At 39.9% G+C, this 14966-nt stretch overlaps 1 protein-coding gene across 1 annotated transcript in view; it reads right to left on the minus strand.

Annotated features, from left to right (window-relative positions):
• The window catches only part of GMPR (guanosine monophosphate reductase), a 491435-nt gene that overhangs the window by 123337 nt on the left and 353132 nt on the right, over positions 1-14966 (minus strand). The window contains exon 7 of the mRNA XM_086965158.1: positions 13623-13665. Coding sequence (XP_086821284.1) covers positions 13623-13665 — 43 coding nt within the window. The remainder of the gene's footprint in view (positions 1-13622; positions 13666-14966) is intronic.

A 14966-nucleotide genomic window follows, 5' to 3' on the forward strand; every position in this document is an offset into this window, starting at 1 on the left:
ATTAAAGAGATCATTGTTTTTACTGCCTTTATTCGAATTATGGCAAACTGAAAATGTGAGTTTGTGACAGAAGCTACGCTGAATGGTTACATTTGTGAGAATGATAGGGGTGGTTAGGTTTTGGTTGTTAGGTGAAAAAGTAGTGTTAAAGAAGAGTTAATTTGGAGCGATCACCATTATTTAGTGCAACATTTGACACTCATTACCATGGTTCTTTAGAGGCGGATTTTCTGAACCCAAAAATAGAAGTTGCAGAGTATGCTTGCTCCTTGGCGCCAAAAGCAGCTGCCGCATTGAACCATCTGCTGCTGCTGTTGAAATACAATGTAGCCATCCCTTGTGTGACATTGTTAAACACAGTTTGTAACAAGCTGCAAGGGTGTGCAGAAGACATAAAGGAATGTAATTAAGGCTTGCTGGCATGGTAATTCCTGTTTTCTCCCATAGAGATGCTTATAGAATGCTTTCAGTGGCCAAGTATAGTATGATAAAATTAAGAAAAAAAGAAGACATTTTGAAAGGTTTGGAGGAGTGCAGGGCCGAGAATAAACATATTTTTTGCTTACAAATCCCTAGCTGTTCTATGTAGGTGTTACGCTTATATTTGAGGAACGCAATACTATGCTAAATATAAGAGAGAGCTCAGTAGAGCCTCCATGATACATTTCCCAAGGAACAGCTGGAAAAGCATCACTTGCCTTCTCTCATCAGTGAAGATGCTTGAAGGGAAAGGACTGGTTGATGACATCACCATTCCTGCTTCTTGGCTACTATCGTCCACCTACATCTGGTGCATGAGGTGCTACTAATTTTCTCTTTGCCAGCCGCCCCTTTGCAGACTGCGTGGGTGAGAAACTGTTGCCATAGGAACAAGAGCAGAGGTTTGAAGTACAAGAATGGTATTGACGACAGCAAGCAGAGTGAAAAGGCGAGAACAAGGCTGGTGATGGCGGGTGGCGCCAGAAGGCGGAGGGTGATTCTAGCAACACCTACTCTGCTTTTTGCTTGGTATAGGCGCACTGCTCTTAATCAGGTAAAGAGGGGCTCAGGGCGACATCTGGAGAGAGATCCACCTTCCACTTCCACTGGATGCCCCTTCTGGTAGTGGCCAGAATCCATTTTCACTCATGTGTTCCTTCAGGCGCTTCTCTGTTGAACATAGCGGCCATCAACACTTTGTGAACAATGTTGCTATTCTCAGTAGGTCATGTAGTTACCCATGTGTCAGCATAAGTAATGCTCAGTTACTTCAAATTTGAAATTAAGGCCTTTCTTCGTGATTCTACTTTAGAAAGTAGAGGTCTACCTGAATGTGTCCTCTTAGACATGGGCGAATTGATCGCAGCTCCCAACATGCTGCTGGTAGATACACAAATATTTCAAAGGGTGATGTCTACCCCATTCACTAGTATTTTAAGTGTTATTTTAAGTGTATTTTCCGAATTTGGGAAGATATTTTGTTTCACCCCTGAAGATTTTGACCAAAGTGGAACAATTTTACATATTATATTTAGTTGCTAGAAGATTCAATATAGACTAAGCCCAGCTTTCTTCAGCTACTCAAAATCGGCTCATTTCTCTAACAGTGGTCCAGATGATAGTTAGAAAAAATATTGTTGTGCCACAGGAGATATCTTTATAAAGTCAGTTAGTTAGGAGTATGGAAAGAGCTCGGTTGTTAGTTGATTGTGAACTGCAAGCCAGAGGCCATTTCTGTATTTCATTCTTCCATCATTCTACTCATTAAAGCTAGTACCTTTCTCTACAGTGTCACATTAAGGCACATGATAAGTCAAAAGCATGATATTATCATTATTAATATTAAATATTTGAAATCATCCTTTCTAATTGCCAAGTGTGGTGACTAGATCAATTGCCTATTAGTATAAGTGTTTCGGACAGACGAAGCTTACATGCCTTGCTCTGCAGCTCTTCATTGGCACCTGTATTGATGATTCGACTACTGAATTGAACTGAATGAACATGTATGATACAAGAATATCTTGGACAAAGTATCGACAACCAAAATATCAAAATGTAAGTGCATATAGAGGAACTATAGATTTACTATTCCTAACTCCACATCTAGGTACCATGAAGATATATATGTATTGGCACAGCACATATATGTGGATTTAGGCATAGAAAATCTATACCTACTTACTTTTTGATATCTTGGTTTCGCTGGTTGGTCCTCGATATTCCTATACCATGAAACTCCATCTTCATTATTTAAGGGGCTCACATGTATCGATGACTATTGCTCTGCTCAATCATTTACCTCTTTAAGGATCACTGTTAAAAGGTTCAGGGGGCAAAAGTGGAATTGAGCTATGTTTGTAGAAGGTGAGCATGCAGGAATGGGTTCAAACTAAAGTAAGGGGGGGAGTTTCCAGAAAACACAGTGTGTGCTGATGGAGCAATAGGAAAGATTTCCATACATGGTGATCCATTCCCAATACTCTAACCCAATGTTATTTCTTTTTCACTTGCCCATTGAGTGATCACAAAAGTCTGTTGACTCATACTTTGAAGACTACTATTATCTGATGAATTTTCGCCTTGCCAAGCAGTCCTGTAGCTTGTACATCATCCTCCAGGAGCAAATACAAAGCCGTGCCAGCGCAACAGGAAGACAGCTGTGTGAATTTTGTGGATCTTTAGAGCAATCCGTGCAAAGAAGAGTACACTGCTCACTGTCAGTTGCAAATACACCAGGCACAGCCTTCAGGACCAGTCATCTCTTTTCTTTTTTACAAAACTGAGGCGGTGCAAGTGCGTGCATGGGGCTTGTCTTGAGAAGAAGAAAACTCAAAAGTTGCTAAATCTGTATATTTTCTGTTGTTTAATTGGGTATCTTAATTTCAAATTTCTGGTTGACGATTGCAGTATGTGAGTTACAAATTTAAAACTTCACCATGAATTTAAACCTTCACTAGGCATCAATTCATTCATGTGCCTCTTTGCTAGGTAACTGCTGTTCACGACGTTAATCCTATTGCGATCATTCCTATTATCGTTTGTCGGGATCGGTTTCACCGTATGTATACAACTGTCGCAAGGCTTTCCTTAACCGCTTGTTCTCTCAATAGGTGAGTGAAGGCCAGTCATACTCCAGGACCGTACGTGATATTTTGAAAAAACATCCTTCCAGAGTGTCATTGCTTCTACCATGCACGTGGTTATGGTCTAAGACCAAACAACATTAAAAGAACATCACAACTAAGTTACAGATACAGTGGTAAAGACCTTATGAGTAAAAGTATACAAAACTATTACTATAGCTCTGGGCTTAGATATAAGCCTAACCAAAAACTACCTAGCCTGTTGAAGGATCAAAACGCAGCACCAAAGTTTATCATAAAAAGCCTAACTTTGCACCTATCAACCCCATTCTCCATTAACTATAAGGGCCAAAGGTGGAAGAAAGCATCAAATACAAAATCAATTATAATATATCCAAAAAAGTGTATAATCGCCATTGCAACTTTAAAAAGGCTGCATTCACCTAACATTTTTTCATTAGAAGATGTGGTAACTTAAGAGTAAGTCATGTAGGTCCAGCGGCAGTTCCTTCATTAGGGCAGAGGAGCGTCATCCACCCTGCTGCCAGTGCAGCAAACATGAAAAATAAAATGGTAGTAAAATTATTTTATTACCATTTTATTTTTCAGTGTAGCCAACCAGCCCGAGCCAAGTGTTAGAGTGGGGCCATTGCTGCTGACTGGCAGCAGGGGAGTAAGAGTGGTGCACAAGTTTAAATGTACATGTTACTTTGGCCGGTCGTCTTGTGACGACCAGCCTGACATGCGCACTTTAAACCTCTCCAAATCGAGCTATCTTAAACAGCTGGGTGTAGAGCAGCCGCAGACCTCCAGTGCCTGTAGGAGCTCTGAGCCAGCCTACTGCAACTAATCCGGGAAGTTCTATCATTCTAATTCACAGCATGAAAGCAGCATCTGGATTTGTTAGGGGACTTGGCCCTGAGACCCCTCGCTGCCTTTATGCCACAGACTGTGTGAGACTGGAGAGGAGTAGGTAAGTATGTTTATTATTTAAAATTCTTTTATTTATTTGTACACGCTGTCAGGCAATGTGAGAAAGTTGCACTGTCTTCAGCCTCCAATCCTGAACTCTAACTTGTTGCCCGTTATAAACACTGTTTATTACAGACCAGGATTGAGAGTTTTGGGTTTGTACCTAAAGCATTACTGGCTTCAAAGAGTGCCTGGAAGTGGGTCAATATATTTGCCTGATCAGCTCACCACTTTCAAATACAAGCAACCGCCACTGTATAGGTCATACCTACTGAGGGACAAATCCAGCTGAACCTTGCTCTGAAGTACCCATTTGCACATAAAGCTGAGTACTAAAACGTGACTCAAAGAAAGAGATTCAACAAAACCATTTCAGGAGGAGTAAATTAATCCCCTGTTACGTGATTCAATTGTCATTCATGTTACATTCAGAAAACTACTCAAGAATGTTTATATGACTCAAAGTAATTAACATGATTTCAGTCCTGTAAGCAACTCCACTGCAAAGAGAAAATAGTTTGATTACTTTTCAGTTTAAAACAATATAATATACAATGTAAACACCTTCAAATAAATCACTGAATATTAGTGGCAAGGCATTCATATGATTAATCATTCAAAAGACACACATGTGAATCTGGGCTCAGCTATGCCTAACAGAAATTCTGAATAACTCATTTGTAGAGAATGGAAAGGGATGAGGCAGGTGTTGGTCTCTCTTGCTGTTGCTGCTGTCTTAGAGTAAAAAAGACCTCAGCCATTTACACATTTAGCAAAAAGAAGAAAAGGTCAGGCTTCCTGCCCTACGAATTAAGGACAAAAGGCCCTTTCTCCCTTGAGGCAAAAACTCTCCAGGACAAAACTGTTTATTCTTGTTAGACATGGCATCCTTGGCGTGATTTTCCCCTAACGTTTTGCTTTTAGATCTGTTTTTTGCTGATTTTATTTTTGCTGGCCTTAGGACTCAGCACACTTTACTACTGTCAACCAGTTCTAAAGCGCTTGTGCTCTCTCCTTAAAACATGTTAGATTGGCATACTTTTTTTTACTTTTCAGTCCCTTGTAAAGTGGCACTACCTGTGCCCAGGGCCATTAAACTAAATTATACTATTGGGGCTGCAACATAAATTGTGCAGCCACCCAGTTACATAGCCCTTTAAACCTGTTTTAGGCCCACCATTGCAGTCTGTGTGTGTGCAGTTTTAAACTGCCTTTTCGACCTGGCAAAGTACACATTTTGCCACTTCCAACCCTTCATTTTTAATACATACAACTCCCCCTAGGTTAGGCCTTGGAAAGCCCAGGGGAGGGTGCTCTGAAGGACTGCAGCCCTCCTGTACTGACTTGCTGCCCTCTTGCTTGGGTGAGATGGACTGGACCTGCTTCTCTTGAATCCAGAACCCAGAGCGACCCCAAGGGCTAGTAGACTGGCCTCCTGATCGGACGCCTCAGGGACATAACAGGCTTCCAGCAACCTTGCACCTTAACTCTGATATCTGTGAGTCTACCCTGCCAAGTGGTGCCACCCTAGTCCTGGAACCTTGAATGTAGGCTTAAAGTCCTTTGCCAGCCACTGTGAATCCAGTGTAACCAACACATCTCCTCTGCTGCGCTGCGCAAACATGAGCAGAACTGACATAGTGACACTGCTGTGTGGATGAGACCCATCGTAAAGACCCATATTGCTGCCGCAACCCCATTGAAACCACCACTGCATGCCACATCCTTGGCGCAGGCCCTTGCAACCCTTATCGAGGGAAGCCTTAACTATAATGAAGGACTCCACATCGCAGCCTCACAGCTCTTCAGATACGACTCAACGTCCAGACTGGAAGCCACATCCTCGACAACGGACTTACAATCGCAAGCCCCATTGATGGAATTCTTGACGAAAAATCAGGCCCGCACATTGCAGCCTTGCCACATCTCGGAACAGACGCATCGCTTCACCTGTGGGACGCATCTTTTGTGCGGATTCTCACAATGCTCTGCAAACCAGGAGTTAAGAAACTACATTCAACGGGCCTAACTGAATCTCTGTGAATGGCCCACGCACCATCACTGTCGGTCTGAACGTGTGACCTTGTCCCGGTTGGCGCTATTTTCACTCAATATTTAAAATTGAAAATCTCTAGTTCTACTGATTAGATGTTTGTTGTTTCATCTTAAAGTTCTATTTTCTAACTTGGTGTGGGATAATTTTTATGTAGTGTTTTCACTCTATTTTAGCTTGTAGTGTTGTACAAATACTTTACACATTGCCTCTATGTCAAGCCTGACTGCTCTGTGCCAAGCTACCAGGGGGTTGAGCATAGGTTAATTTAGGGTTGCTTGTGCTTCACCCAGACAAGGATTGTGGCTGCTGCTGGACCAGACCTCAGACCCCAGTCAACCAACAACCCAGTTTCTTACCATCTTTTCTTCAAATAGTCTTCCCACAAAAAAAACACATGCTAAGTACCATCTAAGGTAAACACTTGAGCTGGAGCAAGCACCCAATAAGGAGATGGTCAGCATCCCAATTCATGGCCCAGGCGAGGTCATGAAAGAACATAGGTTCCTGGGCATTTCAAAGGGAAATGCAGCCTGAAGAACTAAATCACAAGGAAGAGCAATGGAAAAAATTAAATAGGAAACTCAGAGAGTGTCACCTTAAAACCCCATGAGCGTTAAACACGAATTACCCATTCCTACAAGTTACTATGTCAGAGAAGTAGAGAAGAGTAGAGCAGTTTTCCATTCCTATCAATATGGCAGAGAGAAAGAGAAGTAGAGAGGGAGCACAAATGAGTCAAGCAGAGAAACAGAGAAAGTGAGAGAGAGAAAAAGAGAGATGGAGATGCAGTTGGAACATGGTAGTTGGACACAAACTTTCACTTTGTAAGAACTTTTGTTGCCTTTTGATGCACTGGTTGTTGATATTGTAGAGTCGATATTAAAAACTCCTTTTTTTCTAGAAACAAATGTCAATAAGTTAGCACCTTGGCTAGACTCCATAAGTTTTCATTTTGCAGAAACCGACACAATTTACATAACAAGCAAAGCTTTAAAAGACAGATTGTTCCTTTCCTCTATACAGTTGTATCACTGCATTTGTTTTTTCATTTAATTGTGTGGTATGGCATGGTATGGTATGGTATTTTATGGTATGGTATGGTATGTCATGGTATGGCACAATTGTCCTGATGTTATAAAATGTATGGTAGTAGTAAGAATTGTATTTGTTGATTAATTAAAATCATTACAAGCAAGAAAAAAAATAAGAGCCACCAAGAAAAACAAGCATATACTAGACACAGAGTTATTAACATCTTAAAATGATCCACCAATAATGCGATAATAGATGACCATTCCATAAAAACATTAAAACATTACACAATAATTTAAATACATAAAACTTACTAAAATGCCTTATAATTTGCACCAATAACTATTATAGCAGCATTTACCTAAAGTGACTTATGTTAACAGTTGGAATTACAAATACAAATTTTTAGCTGTTGTTCATTTACAAGCGGTAATAAAGTGCAATGTGCGCGCCTATATTAAATTATACTCATAGTCCCTTAAGCTAGCTTAACACATTGCCACCAATGAAACTTAAAATATGTTTCTTAAGTATTTTATATCGCAATACAGCTATTTACCCGTTCTACTACTTTTAGTTTATTCTCGGCAATAATGATAAATTTAACAAAACAATAAGTAAGTTTAATATTGACTCCACTCAAACAAGTAATAATAGCTTGCCTACATGTTCTAATTCCTAGTTCATTAAAGATCGGTTTTAGGATGGACTTCCGGGCGTCTGCCAGAGCTGAGCATAAGGCTACTATATGAATTATTGTTTCCTCCCTTTTCCTACAAAGCCTGCAAATGCTCGATGACCATTGATTCTCCCCATTTGGTATGCCATCCTTTGTCGGATATCTTCCCAACCTTAAATGCATGAATTTATTCTTAAACCTAGGTTTTATATGATATGCCAAATAAGGTTGAGGCAACAGCCTACCAAAGGAATTAGCAATTGTCCAAAAATGATTTTTTCCCCTTAATTCCTCCTTGTCAGCTATAATAGTCAGCAGTGCGGCCATTTGATTCATTTCTTTTTTAAAAACTACTTTACTCCTCATTTCATCTTCTAAATTAGAGCAATCAAAATTACATAAGCATTCATTTAGGTACAGCTGCCAGTTTTTTAAGTATTCCCCCTCTGAAATTTCTAGGCAACATAGCTTTGCTAAAGATCCTTCATCCGAGCGGGCTAATGATATTAAGGACTTCAAGAATGCTGATTGACGCGCCACAAATTGTTTTTTCAGTCCAAATTCCAGTCTTATGTTTGCTCGACTGATATATTTACAGATTTTAAACACAGCTTTATAAGTTCTAATTTCTATATCGTCGAGCACTTTCGTGTCTTTGCCCCGATAGATGATTGAGCAATAGTCCAAAGATAGAATTAACATTGCTTTCATCACCTTCATCAAATGATCATAATTAGGGCATGCTAATTTGTCTCTTAATTTCCTAAAAGCAAATGCAAGAGAGCAGCCCCTGGCTTCAAGATTGTTAAAATGTATGGGATATATAGCATTGATTTGCCTTCTGCCCGATGAATTATATTTTGTGATTATGCCATCATATATTGACCGTTGTGCCATCTTTCAATTATACATAAGTAATCTCTTTTTATACCAATAATATCATTCACAAGTTTAGGGGGTTTATTACTCTCTAGGAATGCTATATTTCCAAATTACATTTTCTACATACTGCTAACAGTACTTAGATCACATCTAGCTTAAAGATAGGGTGAATGCTATAATAAGGCCTTTTCCTATGGGAATGAAAGTACTATAATACTAAATAAACCTAGACTATCAGTTATTAATTTGAAGAATTTTCATTAAGTGTAATATTTAAAATTCGAACTAACTTTACAGCCAAGGTGATTTGCACCTCAATGTGATGGTACAACAATAATGTATCCATCTTTATCTAGGGCGTACACCTTTAATCATGCTAATGTATTCCCTAACATATTACAATTCATTAATGCAGAGTTTGCTTTTTGTTTTCTTGAAGCAGCATTTATTAACTATGGGTGAAAAATAATTGGATGAATTTTCTTATTTAATTTAATTTATGTCCCAGTAAGTACATTTATATTAAAGGCAGGTGTCCCCTTGTACCATGATGTAACACAGAGACAGGCTTATAGATCATAAGCTTCCAGCCACTGGAAAGCTCTCTCCATGCACTGTCTTAAAAATCATCTTTTTAGCATAGTAATTCTCCATTGATTCTACAATTGTGCCCAGAAGGATGTGGTATTGTAAGCTTAATGAAGAATGTGAACTATGTTTTAGAACCATGTATATATCATCGTAGCGTTCCTTACTACAAGTTCTTTCAACCATCACCGCCGACAGCTCCTACATATGGGCACCTTTGTAGTCTAGAAGTCTAAACATCCTCTTTTGACTTGATATCAAGCGAGACTGAGACTAAGTGACTATGTAGCAAAATCCTACTTTTCAGTGTGCTCCTGGTAAAATGGCCTAAGAGGGCCCTGTCTAAGCCAGAGTTAACTATTAAGCCAGCCTTACCCACAGAGGGTCTAACTAACGTCTCCTCCGCAGTCAGTTTGCCACTAACCCACTAAAGGCCTTAATCTATTAGCTGCAAACAGGCCCCTTCTTTCAGTGCATCCCCCTGCCCTTGCACAGACTAAGGTTGGAGGGAAGGGCCTAGCACTGCAGATGTACTAAACTGTCTTAGCTTAGTACCCCCCTCGAATTGCTCTACTGGAACATTACTGGGCTTGCTCCAAGTTGAATTGCTCTAATTGGACCCAGTTTAGCTATTCATATGACTTCTGTCTATTCCAGGAGACCTGCTGCACCAAGGCTGTGCTACGGATGGGATATGTCAACTTCAGTGAGACAGCTCTGTCTATAGGCAAGGGGAGACCATTGGGTGGGCTTACTATGTGTTGGTACTAACAGCCCTTACCTGCAAGATGAAGGAACGTACAATTTCCTCCTCGGGCATTGTGTGTATTTCTCTGACTTTCTCGCAATTCGCCCTGTACACTTATAATGTGTATCTTAGACCTGGGGCACAAAACAGAGTTTCTGCGGCCATAGAGTTGTTAAGTACCCACCTGGCATCTGCCCCAGCTGGAGATTGGAAACTAATGGGAGGAGACTTTAATTGTCAATTTGAACCGCTTAAGGGCATCTTAGAGGCTTTGACTAAGGAGGAAGATAGTGCATTGTCCATCTACATGCTAGTATTCACTCCAATCAAAAAATGGTTGTCTCTTGCCCTTCAAATAACTGCCTTAAGTGCAATAATAATACGAAAAGCCATGAAAGTTGAACAAGTTATCAGAACAGAACACGACAAAGCAATGGCAATTTACCACTGCTCAATTTTAAAAATCCAGTCAGGAATTATCACATTTCAATAAAATGTCCAAAGTATTATTAAACATAAATAGCTGTGGAGCAGTACAAATTAAACAGCCTTATATATATTGGGAGAACTTTACTAAGATGCTTGTTTGCGCTTTTCCCCTGGATTTGAACTCTACTCCATAAAAACCTTTCCATGAATTTGAAAGAAATACCCAGTATTTTCCACACCCTAATGCAGTATGCCTTACTTTAAGAAACAATATTTAGAAATGTTGGATAAATAAAACAGTAGTCCGGGTGTTTTTCTACTTTTCTCCGTAATGTTATGAAGTGATAGAGCCAACACTATCCCTTACTCCAGTCACTAAAAACATCATATTTTGATGTACTCCCAAGTAACGCCATTACACTCCCTGGCTCTTGCAATGTACATTTTATGAACATAATATCTCTGTAGTTTAACTATAAAAGTGCTTGGCCTCTCAACAGCTTTCAATCTTGGTGCTGATGTTCGGCATTCTCTTTACCCCAGGGCAAATGCAATAACTTGACTCCTTTGTGAAAATGTCAATTTGTAAAACATAAAACCTTTTTATGGGGATTTGTGGTGGGAATTTTCTGGTCTTTGGTTTTAAATATTTGACAGATGTGATGCTAGGAGGCCTAACGCCTCAGTTGGAGAATAGCAGACGGATCTGCCTGCCTGTCACAGCAGCAGTCCACATCAACTACTCCACTGACCTGCTGAAAACCTCCTTCCATATTTAGAGATCTCTGCCAGGCAGGTGGAGATCACTGTGCCCTGAGCAGAGCCATGGTCAAGGTGCTTCTGCTGATGGTACTAGGGCTTTACAGGCCATGTATTAAAATGCCCACTCAGCAATGTTTTTGTCTATTGTTGAAAAACTAAAAATACGTCTCCCTGAACCCCGTGTTTTCTTCTGAGCACATGGGAATCATTTCTTTGGGTTACTGTTTAAGAAAAACAGGCATTCTCTGGAAGTTGTGAAAAGGAAAAATGTATATTTGAACGTTGGCCCTGAATAGGGCGGACAGTTTGAGTTACAGTGACTGACAGCCCAGCATTAGCTGGGCGGCCTGACATAGGGTTCCAGCAGCAGAGCTTGTGGGGGCTTTGTCATCAGAATCACGTCAGTTCCCCTGTTGCTAAATAGAGCGGGGGAACTGAGAGTAGGAATTACTGGAAATCTGCCATGTTTGTGATGGAGTGTCCAGGGGCGCTCCGTGTGAGCGGAGGAGAGTCACCCCGCTGGCAAAAATGCCCTACAGGAAAGCCCCAGAGATGGAAAATAAAACTTTCAGGAAAAGCAGGACCACTGCTGCTGGGCGGTAGCAGTGAGATATGCACTTCAGTTTAAACTGCGCGTGTCTTTTTAGCCAGCCACCTTGCGACAGCCAGCCAGACATGCGCAGTTCAAACTTCTCTAACATAGCTGTCTCATGACAGCTGGGTTAGAGCAAGCGGAAGCCTCTAGTGCCCTCTGGAACACAGAAAAGGCAGCTCCTTTTAATCATGGCGCTGTTCTCATGCTGGTGAGAGCAGCAACAGGATTGGTTAGGAGAATTTGCAAGAGACAGAGCAGAAAACGGCTGAGTGAGGAGGTCATCAGACGTCGTGCAGCAAGCAAGGTGCGTGGTTATTTCTTTTTATTTACACTTACCACTCCCCTTGCATTCATACATGCACCGATCACACATGTACCCGCCTCCCCACCCGGACTACTTGCCAGCAGCCGCTGGGAGTGTCCTTTGTGATGGAGTATCCTTTGAGATGGAATACCCTGTCTGCCAGTCTTTACATAAGGCTGAAATGATTGGTTATGTCAAAGTGTCAGCAGAGGTATTACTTGTAGCTATGATAGGAATATGTCAGTTTCACAAGTTTGCAAAATACCTCTAATGACATATACCTTTCCACTACTGTTGACAAGCTGCTCCGTTTTAAACATTTGAACCCTGTATTGTAGCTACCTAGTTGAGAGATCTCTGGGTAACCTGCTGGTGACAGGAATGAATTCCTATCAGACATTTGGTTTGTCTCCCTAGGAGCTTTAAATAATTAGTTTTTTTAAATACATTTTATTCATTTTCTTCCAGTTACAGTACATAAAAATAGAGTATTCAATGTATTATTGTCAGCATAGTAGAATCTCACATGTATACAAGGTGGTAAAATAAATTGCATAATGTTACTTCACGACTTAATCATGTGCCACATTTATAATCTTCACTCATTGGGACCTGGCACAGGGGCCATCGCCTGATTATGGCATCTCTTACCGTCCTGCTATTACAACAGTTGTACTATTTCCAGTGGCACTGTTTTGGAGGCGGCGGCCGCGCGGCATGGGTGGCCTGTAGTGGTATGTACTTAAGTGTCCCTAAGTTTATTGAAAAAAGTCATAATATTTATTCTATTTTACTATTTTATGTCATCTGCACAGCTGTTGTGATGCTCACTTTGCTGAGAGTGAGATGTCACTTCAAAGTAATGGACAATGAGAGTGGTAATGATGACTGATATATGATGCTATCTTTCACTGTACTAGGCACATCAGTCTCCAGTAGGTTCCGGGAAAAGACAGCCTTAACTAGCACTCTTTTGTGTGATCCTAGGTGGCTTAGGTGTATGCGTTTAAAACATTCAAATCATGTCTGTTCCTGAAGATTTCAGGAAATATTCCTCTGATATGTGCGGCTATTTATAAATTCCAAGAATTTGTTTCTCTAAAACCTTTTGACAATAAAAAACCCAGGTTTAAAACAAAGAGTGTCAATTCTTACTATCTACAGACCCACTTTATTACGTTATGTAATCTCGTTTTCAACAATTTCTCTATTAATGTGTCTTCTATGTATTCCTCAGCTCTTTCAGGGATTCTACCTATGAGAACATTACAGCAGCATGAGCTAAACTTATGGTTACTGGCTATGATAAAAGAATACAATATTTTAATTGTTTGGAAACCTCCTTAGACATAGACTACAATTGTAAGACACTTGCCCCTCCTGCTGAAGACTGAGAAAATTCCCCAGTGTTCAATAAATTAAAATTAAATTTCACACTTTGGAGCAATTTGATTAGCAAATAAATTCTACATCTGCATGTACGCTTGTGATTGTAACATCAGCAACATACCAAAAGCTTTGGCAACATCTCCCGGACAACTGCAACCACCGTCCTAAAGAAAAGAAGAAATAAAAAAGAAATTAGTTATTGCCCGTGGGAAATATTCTTCAATTTGCACTGCAATAACAAATGCAATAATACCTATAATTCGGGTTTTCTCCATTAGAGAAGCATCTGATTGATTATCAACTGAAAGATCTTAGAACAAATACCAATGTCTAAACAGAGTATTACAGATTCACAATGCATCATTGCCATGTTGACTAAGTATTTAAATATTAATAAGCAGACAAGAAAGGAACTTGCTGGTGGCTCTGAAGCTTAGTGAACAGGTTTTATATGAAATTGCATATGCTTTCACAGTATGTGCGCATCCAAGGGGGTTGCAGTTTCAGTCACATTAATGAATGCCAAAATAATTGCTGGGCTCTGATGAAATAAGAGTTGTGCTGGAATTATCTCATAATAAGACTTCAGCAATCAGCTCTGTACACAGCAGGCAATCAAACTTCAATACGGTCGTTTCCACATAGATTTTCAGACTTCACTTATCAAATCAAAGTTAGAGCCCAAAACAAACCCACTTAAATGCTAACAACCTACTGAAAGCCATTTTGTATGATGAACTTGCATTAGACTGATTTCAGGCTGGATGATCTCTTCTCAGAGTTATGATATGGTGGATGTATTTAATCAAGTAACTAGTAAACTTCTTCAGTTGTTTTTGTATCTTCAACCCAATCATAACCAAAAGAATAACAATATCCACACTAAGGCATTCAACAAATACTATGAGAAAACATTGTGGCTGGACAGTCACAAAAAATGTAGTGCAATTTTAATACAGATCTATATGTTTTCAAATAAATAAAGAGCTAAGAAAAGTAAATACTTTATGCCCTAAAATGATGAAGTTTTAGATCATCATAAAAAATGAGTCGTTTAGCAGATGGCGTACCCATTCACTACTGTGCGCGATCCCCATTCTGTAGAAAACCGCTTCAGATTTGCAAAAATGTTTTTTAAAACAAAAAGTAGGACATTTTACACTGTACTTTTTATTCAAAAGAAACATCTCTTTCATGGGTTAGCTATTTTACAAATAATCAGCTCAATTAATGAACTACATTTTGTAGTAGGTAATGTAATTCTGCAGCAGTACTACTTATTTACTCGAAAATGCAATTCACAAACCTACAATGGCGACCCACAACTCTGCCTCTCCTGTCTTTTGTATGCCGATATATCTGCACCTGTATGTGTACTATTTCGTAGTAAAAGGTGGGGAGAACTAGGGTGAGTGCTGAAAAAATGGGGAATATAAAGTACTAAATGGGAGGGGCTTAGGGAAAT

Source organism: Lissotriton vulgaris, chromosome 4_1 (genome assembly GCF_964263255.1).
Source record: "Lissotriton vulgaris chromosome 4_1, aLisVul1.2, whole genome shotgun sequence".
Classification (NCBI taxonomy): domain Eukaryota; kingdom Metazoa; phylum Chordata; class Amphibia; order Caudata; family Salamandridae; genus Lissotriton; species Lissotriton vulgaris.